The following is a 13,252-nucleotide window of genomic DNA, read 5'->3' as shown; positions in this document are numbered from 1 at the left end:
TTCTCGCTGTCTTACCTTGCCATATATACTTCAACACAATTTTATTTAAATCTTCAAGATAATCTTTGCCAAGCCTAATCGGTATTGTTTGAAATAAATATAAAATTCTGGGTAAGATATTCATCTTGATTGTTGAAATTCTGCCTATCAATCACAGTTGTAGGTTTTCCCATTTCTTCAAATCAAGTGCTATCTGCTGTTTGAGTTTAATATAATTGTTCTCTTTCAATGTACTACATCTTGACGTCAAATATATCCCCAAATACTTAACTTTATTTGTAACTTGAATTTTCAATAGGTCTGCCAGCTCTTCTCTTTGTCTTAATAACATGTTCTTTGTCAAAATCTTTGTTTTATCTTTATTTATTTTCAAACCAGCCATCTCACCGTATGTCTCTATCTTTTCCAATAATTTTAAAGCTGTCTCTAGAAGGTCTTCCAGAATGAAAACCAAGTCATCCGCAAAGGCTTGTAGTTTAAACTCCTCCTTTTTCATTTTCATTCCTTTTATATTTTGGTCCTCTCTAATATTTCTATTCAACACTTCCAAAGTCAATACAAATAACAAAGGTGATAATGGGCATCCTTGTCTTGTGCCTTTTCTTATGTTAATAGAGTCTGTAAGTTCTCCCTCTAACATTACTTTTGCCGTTTGCTTATAATATATGGCTTCTATTGCTTGAATAAATTTTCTGGCAAAACCCATCTGTTCCAGTGGTAGTAACATAAATCTCCAGTTCACATTATCAAATGCCTTTTGGGCATCTAGGAATATCAAAGCCATTTGTTTTTCAGGGTGCGCCTCATAATATTCCAAAGTATCCAGAATTACCCACATATTGTCTTTAATTTGTCTCTTTGGCAGGAACCCATTCTGATCGGGATGAATAAAATTATTTAAGTATCTTTTAAGCCTTTCTGCCAAAATTGAAGCAAAAATTTTATAATCTGCATTCAATAAAGAAATAGGTCTATAGTTCTTGATTTGTAATGGATCAGCCCCTTCTTTTGGAATAAGTGTAATGTAAGCTTCTGACCATGTTTTAGGTATCTTCTTATTTGACATAACTTCATTCATGACTTCTAGCAATGGAATGTTCAACGATTCTTGTAATGTTTTATAAAATTCTGCCGGTAGCCCATCTGGACCTGGTGCTTTTCCATTATTCTGTCTGTTAAGTGCTTCGGTTAGTTCCATCATTGTTATAGTACTTTCTAGCATTTTTTCAGTCTCATCAGGTATCTTAGGTAGGTTAGCATTTTGTAAATACTGTTTAACTTTTTCCTCATCAATATCCTCTTGTTTATATAGTTGTCCATAGAAGTCTCGGATAATTGCCTTTTTCTCCTTATTACCATAGCACATTTGGCCTTGATCATCTATTAACTGTAATATTTTCCTTGATTCTTTCTCCTTTCTCAGTTTGTATGCTAACCATCTACCTGGCCTATTTGCATCTTCAAAATAGTTCTGTTTAGCACTTCTAATTTTTTGCGCCAGTTCTTCTTTCTCTATCTGACCCATTTTATGTTTAATTATATCCATTTTAAGTTTAATCTCTTTTTTCTGTGGCATTTTCTGCAATTCTTTTTCCAGTTTTTTATGATCATCTTCTAAGGCTTTGATAGTTTGCCTCTTCCTAATGTTCTTTTTCTTTGTATAGTCTATTATTAAACCTCTCGCATATGCCTTCATTGTATCCCAAACATTCTGTATTGAAGTATCTTCATTTTTATTTTCACTAAAGAAAAAGGCCAATTCTTTCTCCATCCATTGTGTAAAGTCTTTTTCCTTTAAAATAGTATTATGTAATGTCCATCTAGATCTTCTTTTTTGTCCTTTCATTTAATTGTCATTGGATTATGATCTGCCCATGTATTTGTTTCAATATTTATTTCTTGAATATTAGATATTAATTTTGTTGAGGTCCAAATCATATCTATTCTGGACCATGATAAATGTCTTTTTGAGTAAAAAGTATATTGTTGAATTTTAGCATTTCTTTCTCTCCATATATCTTTTAGGTTTAATTCATCTATCATTTTGAAAAAAGGATTTAGGGAGAGTCTTTCTATTTTGTCTTGTTGCTGTTGCTGTATAGTCCAGTTTATTGTCCACAATTCCATTAAAATCTCCCATCATAACTATATTAATATAGTCCAGTCCCAATATTTTCATATGTAATTTTTTGTAAAAATCTTCTTGTTTATCATTTGGGGCATAAATTGCAACCAGGAGTGTTTTTGTATTATTATCCACTATTTCAACCATTAATACTCTTCCCTCTTCGTCAGTATATATCAATTTTGCTGTAATAGTTTCTTTAATATATAAAACCACTCCTCTTTTCTTACAATGGGTCTGAGAAGTGAATATTTTCCCTAATTTTGGTCATGCCAGTAATTGTTCATGTTGTTTTTTAATGTGTACTTCTTGTAAGCAAATTATATCAAATTTTAACTTCTCTAATTTATGAAAAGTTTTTCTTCTTTTGATAGCTGAGTTCAGTCCATTTATATTCATAGAAATCAATTTTTTTTCTTCCATGATTATGTTTTGTATTTAGGTCTAACAGCTCTCATAGATCTTATTTCACGTTGTTCTTTGGTCTCCACTTGTCCACCTACTGCACCTTCTTCTTTTCCCATCTCCATTTGGTCCTCTTGAGATTCAGTTGAGATGATCTCTTTTTCTGTTTCTATTTCTCTTTTTTCGAAAAATTGATTGTAAAATATTTCTGCTTTCTCAATTGAGTCAATTCTGTGTCTCTGTTCTTGCCATGTAAACATTAATCCTTCTGGAATCAACCATCTATAATTCACCCCCTTTTTCAATAACATTTTAGTCAGGAATCGATATTCTCTTCTCATCTCTCTCACTTTTCTGGGTACTTGTTTTAAAACCACAATCTCATTGTCTTTATATTTCAACGTCTTCTCTCTTGCCACTTGTAGTATTTGTGTTTTGATAGTTTTCTTTGTAAATCTGACATGAACCTCTCTTGGTAGATTGTTCCTCATCGCATATCTTGTGAAGACTCGATATATCTCATCTACTCCATCCATCATCTTTTCCTCTGATATTCCCAGGGCTCCAGCCAAAATTTCTATCATTATTGCAGCCAAGTTTTGTCCTTTTTCTTCCTCTATATTTTGAAATCTGAGGTAGATTTCTGACCTGTCCAACTCCCACTTCAACATCCCACTTTTGTCTTGTTCAACCATTGTTAATCTGCTGTCAATATTTCCAATTGTCACGTCTCTTTGCTTATCTTTCTCTTCCATTTTTTGGAGTCTCTCATCATAGTTCACCATCATTTGTTGAATATTTTCAATTTTTTCGTCGGTCTTCCCAATTCTTTGTTCAATACTCTCCGTCCTTTGTTCAATATTCTCTGCTCTTTGTTCAATGCTTTCTATTTTCTTTTCAATGATATCCGATTTCGTTTTAAGTTCTTGAATTCCTTGCATAATCATCTTTAAATCCACTTGTCCTTTATCTTGCTTCAATATTATCTGGGTTAAACGTTGTCCTCCAGCTGTTGGTGAAGCAGGAGCAGAGGTTGAAATGCCAGAAGGTATGGATTTCTTACTCATTTAGGTAACTCAGGGTCTTCAAGCTCTTTTAATCCAATTAGTAGAGTAGTCAATTATAATCCAATTAGGAAAAAAGAAAAAGAATAAAAATAAGAAAAAGACAATAAAGAAAAAAGCCCAAAATTAAAAAGAAATAGTTCTTCAGGTTCTTCTAGACCTTAATCCTATTGTGAGATAGTCAATATAATTCAAAAAAAAAATGAAGAGACAAAAGAAAAAAAAAAGAATAAAACCCAATAATATTAAAAAATAGTTAGAAGAGAGAAAAAAGAAAAAATTCTTCAGGTTCTTCACACCTTAATCCAATTGGACGATCTCAAAAGTAAAAAATAGCCATCAAAAATGGATCAAAAATGGAGATGGGAAAAGCAAAAATCCCAATAAGAAAAGAAAAAAAAATATTCTAAGGCTTTCCCTTTACAAAGAAAAATAAATAAATAAATAAAAAATAAATATACAATTATTACCAGATACTATGGGATTGAAGAGGAGGGATAAGACAGCTAAGAAAAAATAAAAAAGAGCACACTGCATTTTATTTAATTGTCCAAGGCTCTTATTATGGCTTCTCCACAAGTTTCAAAGCCAAGCTTCAAATATTCAATTGTTGATAGAAGTTCCGAAGAGCACTTGTAAAATCATTATCCAGTGTTCTTCTCCCTATCTTATCAAATTCCAGTGTCCTTGAGAGAGTTTTTCACAGTTCTCTCAGCTTCAAATAAAGTATTTTCAAGCCTCTAGTTGGCAGTGTTACAAAGTTTCTTTGATCCACTCCCCTTCTTTCCCAGAAAAAGCATAATAGAAAAAAAGATATATATGTTTATATATATATATATATATATATATATATATATATATATATATATATATATGTGTGTGTGTGTGTGTGTGTGTGTGTGTGTGTGTGTGTGTGTGTGTGTGTGTGTGTGTGTATATATATATATATATATATATATATATATATATATATATATATATATAAAATTACTAAAGGAGCCTCTATTCTAAAATATATGAACTGTCAAAAAGGAGAGAAAGAATAGGCAGATATAAGAGAAAAAACCAGTCCAGTTAATAGTTGCTAAGTCGCAATAGAAGTTCAGTAAAAAAAAAGTAAAAGTAAAAAGCCAAGCCTCACTTTGACATTTCTTTTTAAAAAATCACCGCTATGTCAGTTTTGTCAAAAAATCTTACAGATTTCTTCTCCTTCTTAGGGTGTCCTTAAGTCCCAAATATTAATACAAAAAAAAAAAAAGTCCTCACCAACCGATACACTTTCTCTTTTAGTCTCTTCCTTCCGGAGCTGTCCCAGCTTCAGCAGCTTAATGGCTGCCTCTCTGCCAATGGTAAAAGGGCTTCTCCTGGATCAACCAGGGACTTTGCGATGTCCCTGGGATCAGCAGAATGCGCCCCTTACTATCACCATTCCTATGGGACAGTTTAGGTCCATTGGGACCGACCAGGGGCGAAGATATCAGCTGCGATCTCAGAGCCCCGAGATTGCAGCTGTATCGCAGCGACGCTTCTCTGTCTTGAATATTGTTAAGTGCATAACAATCTTCTAATAGATACTGTAGTAACATAATAGAATCAATAATTATTATTAATCCATGTTTCTTATTTTTAATCAATTATTACTGTTTAACTTTTTAGTTAAGTTTAAGTTTAAAGTTTTAACTTATTCTTCTGAATAACTGTCATTTTCTTCACTCCCAATAAGTCTTCTTTCTGGAATATTGCTAAATATCTAAAATAGTTTCATCTCTTTGTATGATAAAATTCAAATCATATTCACATGACATTGATTACAATTCTATCTCTTTATTTATTTATTTATTTATTTATTTATTTATTTACTATTTATTTATTAACATCCTAGTAGTCATGATCTTTCCTGGGATCAGATTAATTTTCAGAAGATTAGCAACTTGAATATGGCTCTTAATAAAATATGTATATGCTACAAAGGATAGGAAGATATTGAGACATTCTCAGTTTTGTATTATGTTTTTCAGAAGTCATTGTCATTTTATAACATAGATCTTTACCTACAAATCAGCAATAGAGTTTCCCATGTTTCCCATTACATTTTTTCTATAGGTTATCTTCTTTTAATTGTAAAATATAATTCATTTTAGCAAAAGCAGCAGTTTCAACCTATAAGATTTACCTCAGTGTTACACTTCTTATAGGATTGATTCATTTCTTTTTCATCCTAGATACTGTTACCTGTTAGATTTGTACTTAATCAAATTTTCTTTAGAAGACAATTCATTCCCGTATGTAAATATGACCCTTATTAAAGCAAACAAGATGGCTTTTTGGAATTCTTAATTATTTTCTGTGATTCTTCAAAGAATTGCTCCTTGGAGACTTTCTTTATCTCACAACATTATGGAGAGTTTTTTTAAAAAACAAATTTTATTAATTTTACAAAACAATATACAGACAAACAAAGCATAGCATATAATAACATAGATCTTTTTCTGAAAAAACCAATAAGACATCTTATTTAAAGACAGAATAATTCCAAATTATCACATTTCCATATGAACACAATTTAATATATATATTTACCTTATCTGTTCAACTTCATATCTTATCCCAACTTCTCTTTATTACTCCCTTTCCTTCTATTTATTCAAATTATATCTCTTTTACTTTAGATTGTATACATTTTTTATATCCATCTGTCTTATTTACAATTTCATTGTTCTCTTCCAACATTCTTCTTACATTCTTCTAAAATTTTATTAATTCAAACGTAGATGTACAAAACACAAAACATAAATACCTAAAACTTCTTTTGGAAAGCGGCTTACCCCGGGTTACCTCTTTTTATACAGACATAAATCAAATTCATATTCACTTAATATACTGTTTCATATCTTAATTAACATTCTGTATTTTCTATATATTTTCTCTCCTCTATTCACTCTCATAATTCTATTATATTTATTTCATCTCATTTTGAATAATTATACTTGTATCTTTTGTCTGTTCTCTTCAATTATCTATTTATCTTTTCTTTCTAATACAATATTTCTCCTGTAATCACTGGTTGAAGTATGACAACTTTTATCTTTCCCCTAAATTTGACACTTGAAATAATACATACTTTCCATACTGATTCTGCTTAGCACAATACTACATTTTGAAATAGTGAAACAACAATAAAAAAGGGATTGAATTTATAGTATAGTCAAAACAGTATTCCATAGAGAAATAAACTCTTACTTTTAAACATTTTGTATATTCCCTTTAATACATTATTAACTCATAATATTTCAATTTTCTAACTCAATTTCAAGTACTAATATCTACAATACAATCTTATATACTTTGCAGAATCATATATTAAATTATAATTTACCCTTTGCCTCTGAAAAAAAACTTTTTTTAAATATCTTGTTTTAAACCTTTATGGCTTCTCTTCCCTTTTTCCCTCCCTTTCTTATCAATTCTAGTCTTTTTACCCCCCCATCTCTCAAATTCCACTTTTTTAATTTTCCCTCTCTGTAGTGTTTCTCTTTTCTGTTGCTTTCTGGCATTTTATCGATTTTTCATCTTATTTTCCCCTTTCTTGGCTGCTTTTTTAGGTTCTGAATTCTGTATTTTCTTTCCCCCTTATTCTTTTCAGCTATGATTTTTTGTCCATTAAATACTTCCTCTTGAATGTATTGTCCATTAAAGATGGCTTCTCCTTCATCCCAAATCCTCTTGTTCTTGTATTTCTTGGTAAGTAGAAATCACCACTTCCAAAAAAAAAAAAAAAAAAGATAGATCCAAGAGAGTCCTTGCCTTCTTGTTTATCTTGTTGTAGCTTTTGAAATTCCATTTGTAATTCTTGCACAGATAATGCCATTTATTATTATTATTATTATTATTATTATTATTATTATTATTATTATTATTATTGTTGTTGTTGTTGTTGTTGTTGTTGTTGTTGTTGTTGTTATTTTTTTTAAAAGCAACCCAAATGTTTCTAGTCTTTCAAGAAATAGTTCCCCAAAAGTCACAAAGTCACAAAGCAATCCAAAACAAAGCAGACTGTTCCATTAACACTTTCTTCTTCTTCTTCTTCTTTTTTTTCCCCCCTTCCTCCTGGGGTGAAATTCAATTAAACCGTTTCAAAATAATTTTTTAGAAGCCTTATTGTCATTAATTTCTAATCTTATAAACTTCAAGTAGTCTTCTTCAATAAAGTCTTAAGATAATTTTTTTTACCTCTTCCTTCCCACTTATAGCAATAAACTTTTAATTTTTAATTCCAATGTTCCAAAATCTTTTATCCACTTGGCTTTAATTTTTAGGTTTATTTACCTTCTTAGCCCAAGCAGGTTTTCCAGATTTCCATCAGCTACTTCCATGGGGAAGGAGAGTGAAAAGAAATAACTTTCCCTTTCACTTTCTTCTGCTGCTTACACAATCCTTCTGGGAACAATGTAGCAATAGAAAGGCAAATTCCAGGTTTTAAGGGCTCCTCTTTGTCCCGGCTCAGCCAAAGAAAAAACTTTCACTTTCTTCCTCCTGCACTTTCTTATCCAGCTGCAGACTTCTTTGTAGCGGCCATTGCTAACCACCGCTCCACCGCCTTGGGAAAAGGGGGTTTTGCTGGCTGGGGAGGGGGTCTGCAACACCCCCAAAACCCTATCTGGATCCCCCCTGTCTTCAGCTGTCTCTACTGGGCAGCTATATCCCCCAAATCTACCTGGATCGGGGGCACCTCAGCAGCGAGCGCAGCAGGGATCGCGGGGAAAGGCAAATCCCTGCTGCTGCCGAAGCCTTGCAAACCGGAAGTCCGCAACATTATGGAGAGTTTTATTAACAAATAGACAATTTGCTAACATCTTTTACATTACTTTCTTCATTGCTGTGGTAACCTCTAATTTTTAATATTTACATGGGATCCACGTTTGCATAAGAATGTATTTTGGAATTATTTTTAAATACCTGGAAAGATAGAAATATATACATGTTATACATGTGTAAATGATTAAATAAATAGATCTGTATGCCTCAATCTTTATTTCTAAAATTGCATCTGAAGCAGTCCCGCTTGACTGCAGTTAAGTAAGGAGTTGGACAAAAGGTAAAATACATACAAAAACACAACAAATATTTTTGATTCTGGACACTTGGAAGTCAACTTGGTTTTCTTTACATGATCCCAAACATTTATGAGAGGTGAATAAAACCCACTAAAGAGCCATGCAATTCTCAAATACTATGTATTGGAAAAAGGCAATTATGATATGAAAGCCTGTTTAATCTTTAAGGCATCAGGCTAGTCTGCCTTAGCCATGAAAGCCAGCTGGGTAACTTTGGGCCAGTTACTCTTCCTCAACCCAACTCACCTCACAGGGTTGTTGTTGTAAGGAAAATAGGAAGAGGAAGATCCTATTTGTAAAGGTAATAAAAGTGGGAAATAAATAAAGAAATAAATATGTCAGTTTATGTGGGTGTATAAATATTGGTTATGCAAGATTGACTCATCCTTCCATCCTTCCAAGGTCAGTAAAATGAGGACCCAGATTGCATATTACTAACTCTGTAAACCATTTAGAGAGAATTGTAAAGGCACTGTGAAGTTTAAGTATATGCTATTGCTATTGTTATTTGTAGATGATGAAGATTGGGGAAGTATTGTTTGTCTGTGTGTCAATAAGAGGCACAGAAAGGGTCTTATTTATCCATAAATCCCACTGAAGGGCTACCAATGGCTTTAGAACAATGCATCACTCCATCTCAAAATTCTGGCAAACATTGAGCTTCTCTGCTTCAACAATGTGAATCAAAGCATAAAGATAGAACCATTTCACTTCAGTCAAATGGACATTTTCATATACAGATAGATCAATGGAATACAATTGAAAGTGTTAATTTATTTTTATTTTTAGTTATTTTATTTTTGTCAATTGCTTACAAGATAATAGGTATAAGTAAAAACATAGTTATGAATACATGGATACATATAAGAAAAAGAAAAAAGAAAAGAAAAGAAACAATAGGACAGGGGTGAGGTCATTAGGAGACAATCTAAGGTTAAAGTTATGGGGGTTTGGGGAAGAAATCTCAGAGTCAGGTAGAGTATTCAAGACATTGACCACTCTGTTGCTGAAGTCATATTTCCTGCAATCAAGTTTGGTGCTATTAACCTTGAGTTTGTATCTATTGTTTGCTCTTGTATTGTTATGGTTGAAGCTCTTGTATTGTTATAGTATTCATTGACAGATAGGATATGGAATGTATGATTTTATATACTATACTTAGATCGGACCGAAGGCGGTGTAGTTCTAGCTTTTCTAGGTCTAGAATTTCAAGTCTGGTGGCATAAGGTATTCTACAATAAGTAGAGGAGTGGAGAACTCTTCTTGTGAAATATTTCTGGACTTTCTCAACTGTGCTAAAATCAGATATGTAATGTGGTTTCCAGACTGATGAGCTGTATTCGAGTATTGGTCTAGCAAATGTTTTGTATGCTCTAGTTAGTAGTGTAATATTACCAGAGAAAAAGCTACGTAAGATTAGGTTAACAACTCTTAATTCCTTTTTGGCTATGTAGTGACAGTGGGCTCTAGCACTTAGATCATTAGAGTTGAGTATTCCAAGTTCCTTGACAGAGTTTGGATCATCAAGAAGGTCTTGACTATTCAGCCTGTATTTTATTTTCTGACTTTTTTTTTTGCCAATATGTAAGACAGAGCATTTATTTGTTGAGATTTGAAGTTGCCATATGTTTGACCATTCTGATACATAGCAGAGGTCTCTTTGAAGAGTAGCAGTATTGCCTGTGGTGTTGAATAGCTTTACATTGTCAGTGAAGAGAATGCAGTTGCTCTTGATATGATCATTTATGTAGAGTATGAAGAGAGTTGGTCCTAGAACACTGCCTTGGGGGACACCACTGTTGACAGGTAAATAATTTGATAGGACGCTCCCAATTTTGACTCTTTGTTGTCTGTTTGACAGGAATGCTTCTATCCAGTTATGCAGGTGTCCAGAGATACCATAAGATTTTAGTTTTAGGAGTAGTTTGTTGTGTACCACTGAATCAAAGGCTTTACAGAAGTCTATGTAGATTGCATCTTTTTTAGATTTATTAAAACAAATCTAAAAAGTCTCATAATAGTTTAGCAGTTTCAAAACTGATATTTAATTATTGTAAAAATCAATACATTGATTTTTTTATATTATATAGATATCAAATTGGATATTTTACATCTATATAATATAAATAAACTATCACAGTAAAAGAGCTCTGATTTTAAGAAAATCCATGTTTGTATATGGAAGCAAACCTTGAATTGAATTTTAGTCCATAGATGATTACCAGATTAAATAAAATTCCATGTATTTGACAAATTTCTATGCCACCAGTTCCCAATAGTTCTGAGTGATATGATTAGAAAAAAGAAAAATATCTAGTTTCATCTCTACTTGGAAAACACTGTAAGATTTTTTGGGTGAAATGGGAAGAAACAATTTGCAATTTGATTAGGTTCATTTATTGATTATAAGTATTGTACATTATGACATAACTTGTTTCAGAAGTTTATTGAACTTTAGGTTTGTATCTACACCGAAGAAAGTCACATTACTCCCTTTTATAATTCCTTCTCCTTTTTGACCACACCCCAAATTTCTCTGTTTTCCTTTCTGTATTTTTTTGTACTTTTTTTCCACACGCAATAAAACTTTTAAAAAAGGAACAACTGAAAAATAAAGATCATGTGAATAACAAAAGAGGAACAAACCATGATAAAATTAAAACAAACATCAGATCTTTCTAGTATATGAAGTCATTTTAGATATTGATGGATATTCCCATTGTTTAAGAGGTCATAGATAGATAGATAGATAGATAGATAGATAGATAGATAGATAGATAGATAGATAGATAGATAGATAGATAGATAGATGATAGAGTCAGACAGAAAACAGATCAAGAGATAGACAGACAGACAGATAAAGAGACAGAAGGTGAAGGAGACAGAGATTTAAATATGAAACATATATTAATCAGATCCTTACATTTGAATTACAAATGTGAATAGATCTGTTATTTCTTAAAAACTGTAGCTATCATTCTAGAACATACCATAGAAGAGGACTACCCATCTCTCCCTCCCTCTCCCATTCCCTCACTCCCCTGTCCCCCCTCTCATATTTCTTTATTTATATTTCATATTTCTGAATATATCCTTCAAAGAGGGATTTTAAGCTGTGTACAATTAAACATCAAAATATAAAACACGATAATAACAATTAAAATGTAAAAGTTAACATTTTGAGTTAAAATTATAAATTTCATTAAGGAAGCTAGAATAATTAACTCTATAATTTTAACCCTGGTGAATAGTTAAGATGTTAGATAATAAGGGGGATCCAAATTCAGGTTGATTCTCATTTGTGGAAGTTCATTGGATGACTTCAGATCAATCATATTCTCTTAACCAAATCTATCTGAAATAATTGTTGTTGTGAGAAAAACAGCAGGCAGAAACACCATGCATGGCACCTGCCGGTTCCTGGTAGAAGGATGGGATTTATGTTTTGTACTTAAATAATTGAAATAGTGAAACAAGTATTAAAATTCTGAATAAAAGAAGTCACTCTTAATGAAATACATTAGTCATGAACACAAAGACACATAGCTGCAAATGTTACATCACATCACAGTCATAAATTTTATAAGAAGATTACTGATTGCAGTTGTACTACGAAATGCTTTTTCTTTTGAGCATTTTTATGAGAGCCTTTTGTAGGTGCTTGTTCCTAAAGCTATAAATAATAGGATTCAAAACTGGTGGCAACGTTGTGTACAAAACAGCAGAAAGCAAGTCCACAGAAGGAGTAGAGAGCGATTTGGGCCTCATATAGGAAAATACTGCAGTAGTCATAAATAAAAAAAAAACAGTTAAGTGGGGAGTGCAGGTAGAAAAAACTTTATATCTGCTTTTAACTTTTGGCATTTTCATCACTGTGGAGAAGATATAAGCATAGGAAACAAATATGAATATAAAAATAAATGAGTCCAAAAAGAACCCAGCAACAAAGATCAACATTTGATTGATTTTTGTATCTGTGCAAGAAATCTTTTGTAATTGAGGAATATCACAGAAATATTGGCCAATTGCATTGGACCCACAGAAGTTTAATTTAAAAGTCACACTAGTTTCTAATGCTGCATGGATCAGATTACATATGAAGGAGATTGCTACCATTTGAATGCAGGCATTCCAATTCATGATCAGCCTATAATGCAGAGGACGACAGATGGCTACATAACGGTCATAAGCCATGAGAGTTAACAGAGCAAGTTCCCCACCAACAAACATGACCATTAAAAAGATCTGTGTGACACATCCAGCAAAGGAAATCCCTTTGTTATTTGTCAATGAAACAACTATGGATTTTGGAACTGTTGTGGAGATGGAACAAATATCTAAAAGAGAGAGGTTGACCAAAAAGAAGTACATTGGACTATGAAGATTGTGCTCAACAGCCACTGCTATTATAATGAGAGAATTTCCCATTAAGGCTGTTATGTAAACAATAAGGAACATCACAGAATGCAACATTTGCAAATCTGGGTCATCAGAAAATCCCATCAGAACAAACATAGAAGACTGGTTGGCCATTTCGTCTATTT

The 13,252-nt window shown here is 32.3% G+C and overlaps 1 protein-coding gene and 1 long non-coding RNA gene across 2 annotated transcripts in view; one reads left to right on the top strand and one right to left on the bottom strand.

The window, feature by feature from the left end:
- The window catches only part of LOC148124208 (uncharacterized), a 465,649-nt gene extending 461,294 nt beyond the window's left edge, over window positions 1-4,355 (top strand). Inside the window, exon 3 of the long non-coding RNA XR_015740458.1 lies at window positions 4,289-4,355. This is a non-coding gene — a long non-coding RNA (uncharacterized LOC148124208). The remainder of the gene's footprint in view (window positions 1-4,288) is intronic.
- A 7,962-nt stretch (window positions 4,356-12,317) lies between these two features.
- LOC113448519 (olfactory receptor 14A16-like) lies at window positions 12,318-13,241 on the bottom strand. Its single transcript, XM_026719237.2, has one exon. The coding sequence runs from the start codon at window positions 13,239-13,241 to the stop codon at window positions 12,318-12,320; it is 924 nt and encodes a 307-aa protein (XP_026575022.2).
- Between the last annotated feature and the right edge of the window lie 11 nt (window positions 13,242-13,252).

Source organism: Pseudonaja textilis, chromosome Z (genome assembly GCF_049901715.1).
Source record: "Pseudonaja textilis isolate UNSWEBS1 chromosome Z, rPseTex1.2, whole genome shotgun sequence".
Classification (NCBI taxonomy): Eukaryota; Metazoa; Chordata; class Lepidosauria; order Squamata; family Elapidae; genus Pseudonaja; species Pseudonaja textilis.
This window is presented reverse-complemented; position numbering and strand designations above follow the sequence as displayed.

Excerpts from the sequence above, each read along its gene's own strand:
- LOC113448519 (XM_026719237.2), bottom strand. The coding sequence starts at position 13,241 with ATGGCCAACCAGTCTTCTATGTTTGTTCTGATGGGATTTTCTGATGAC.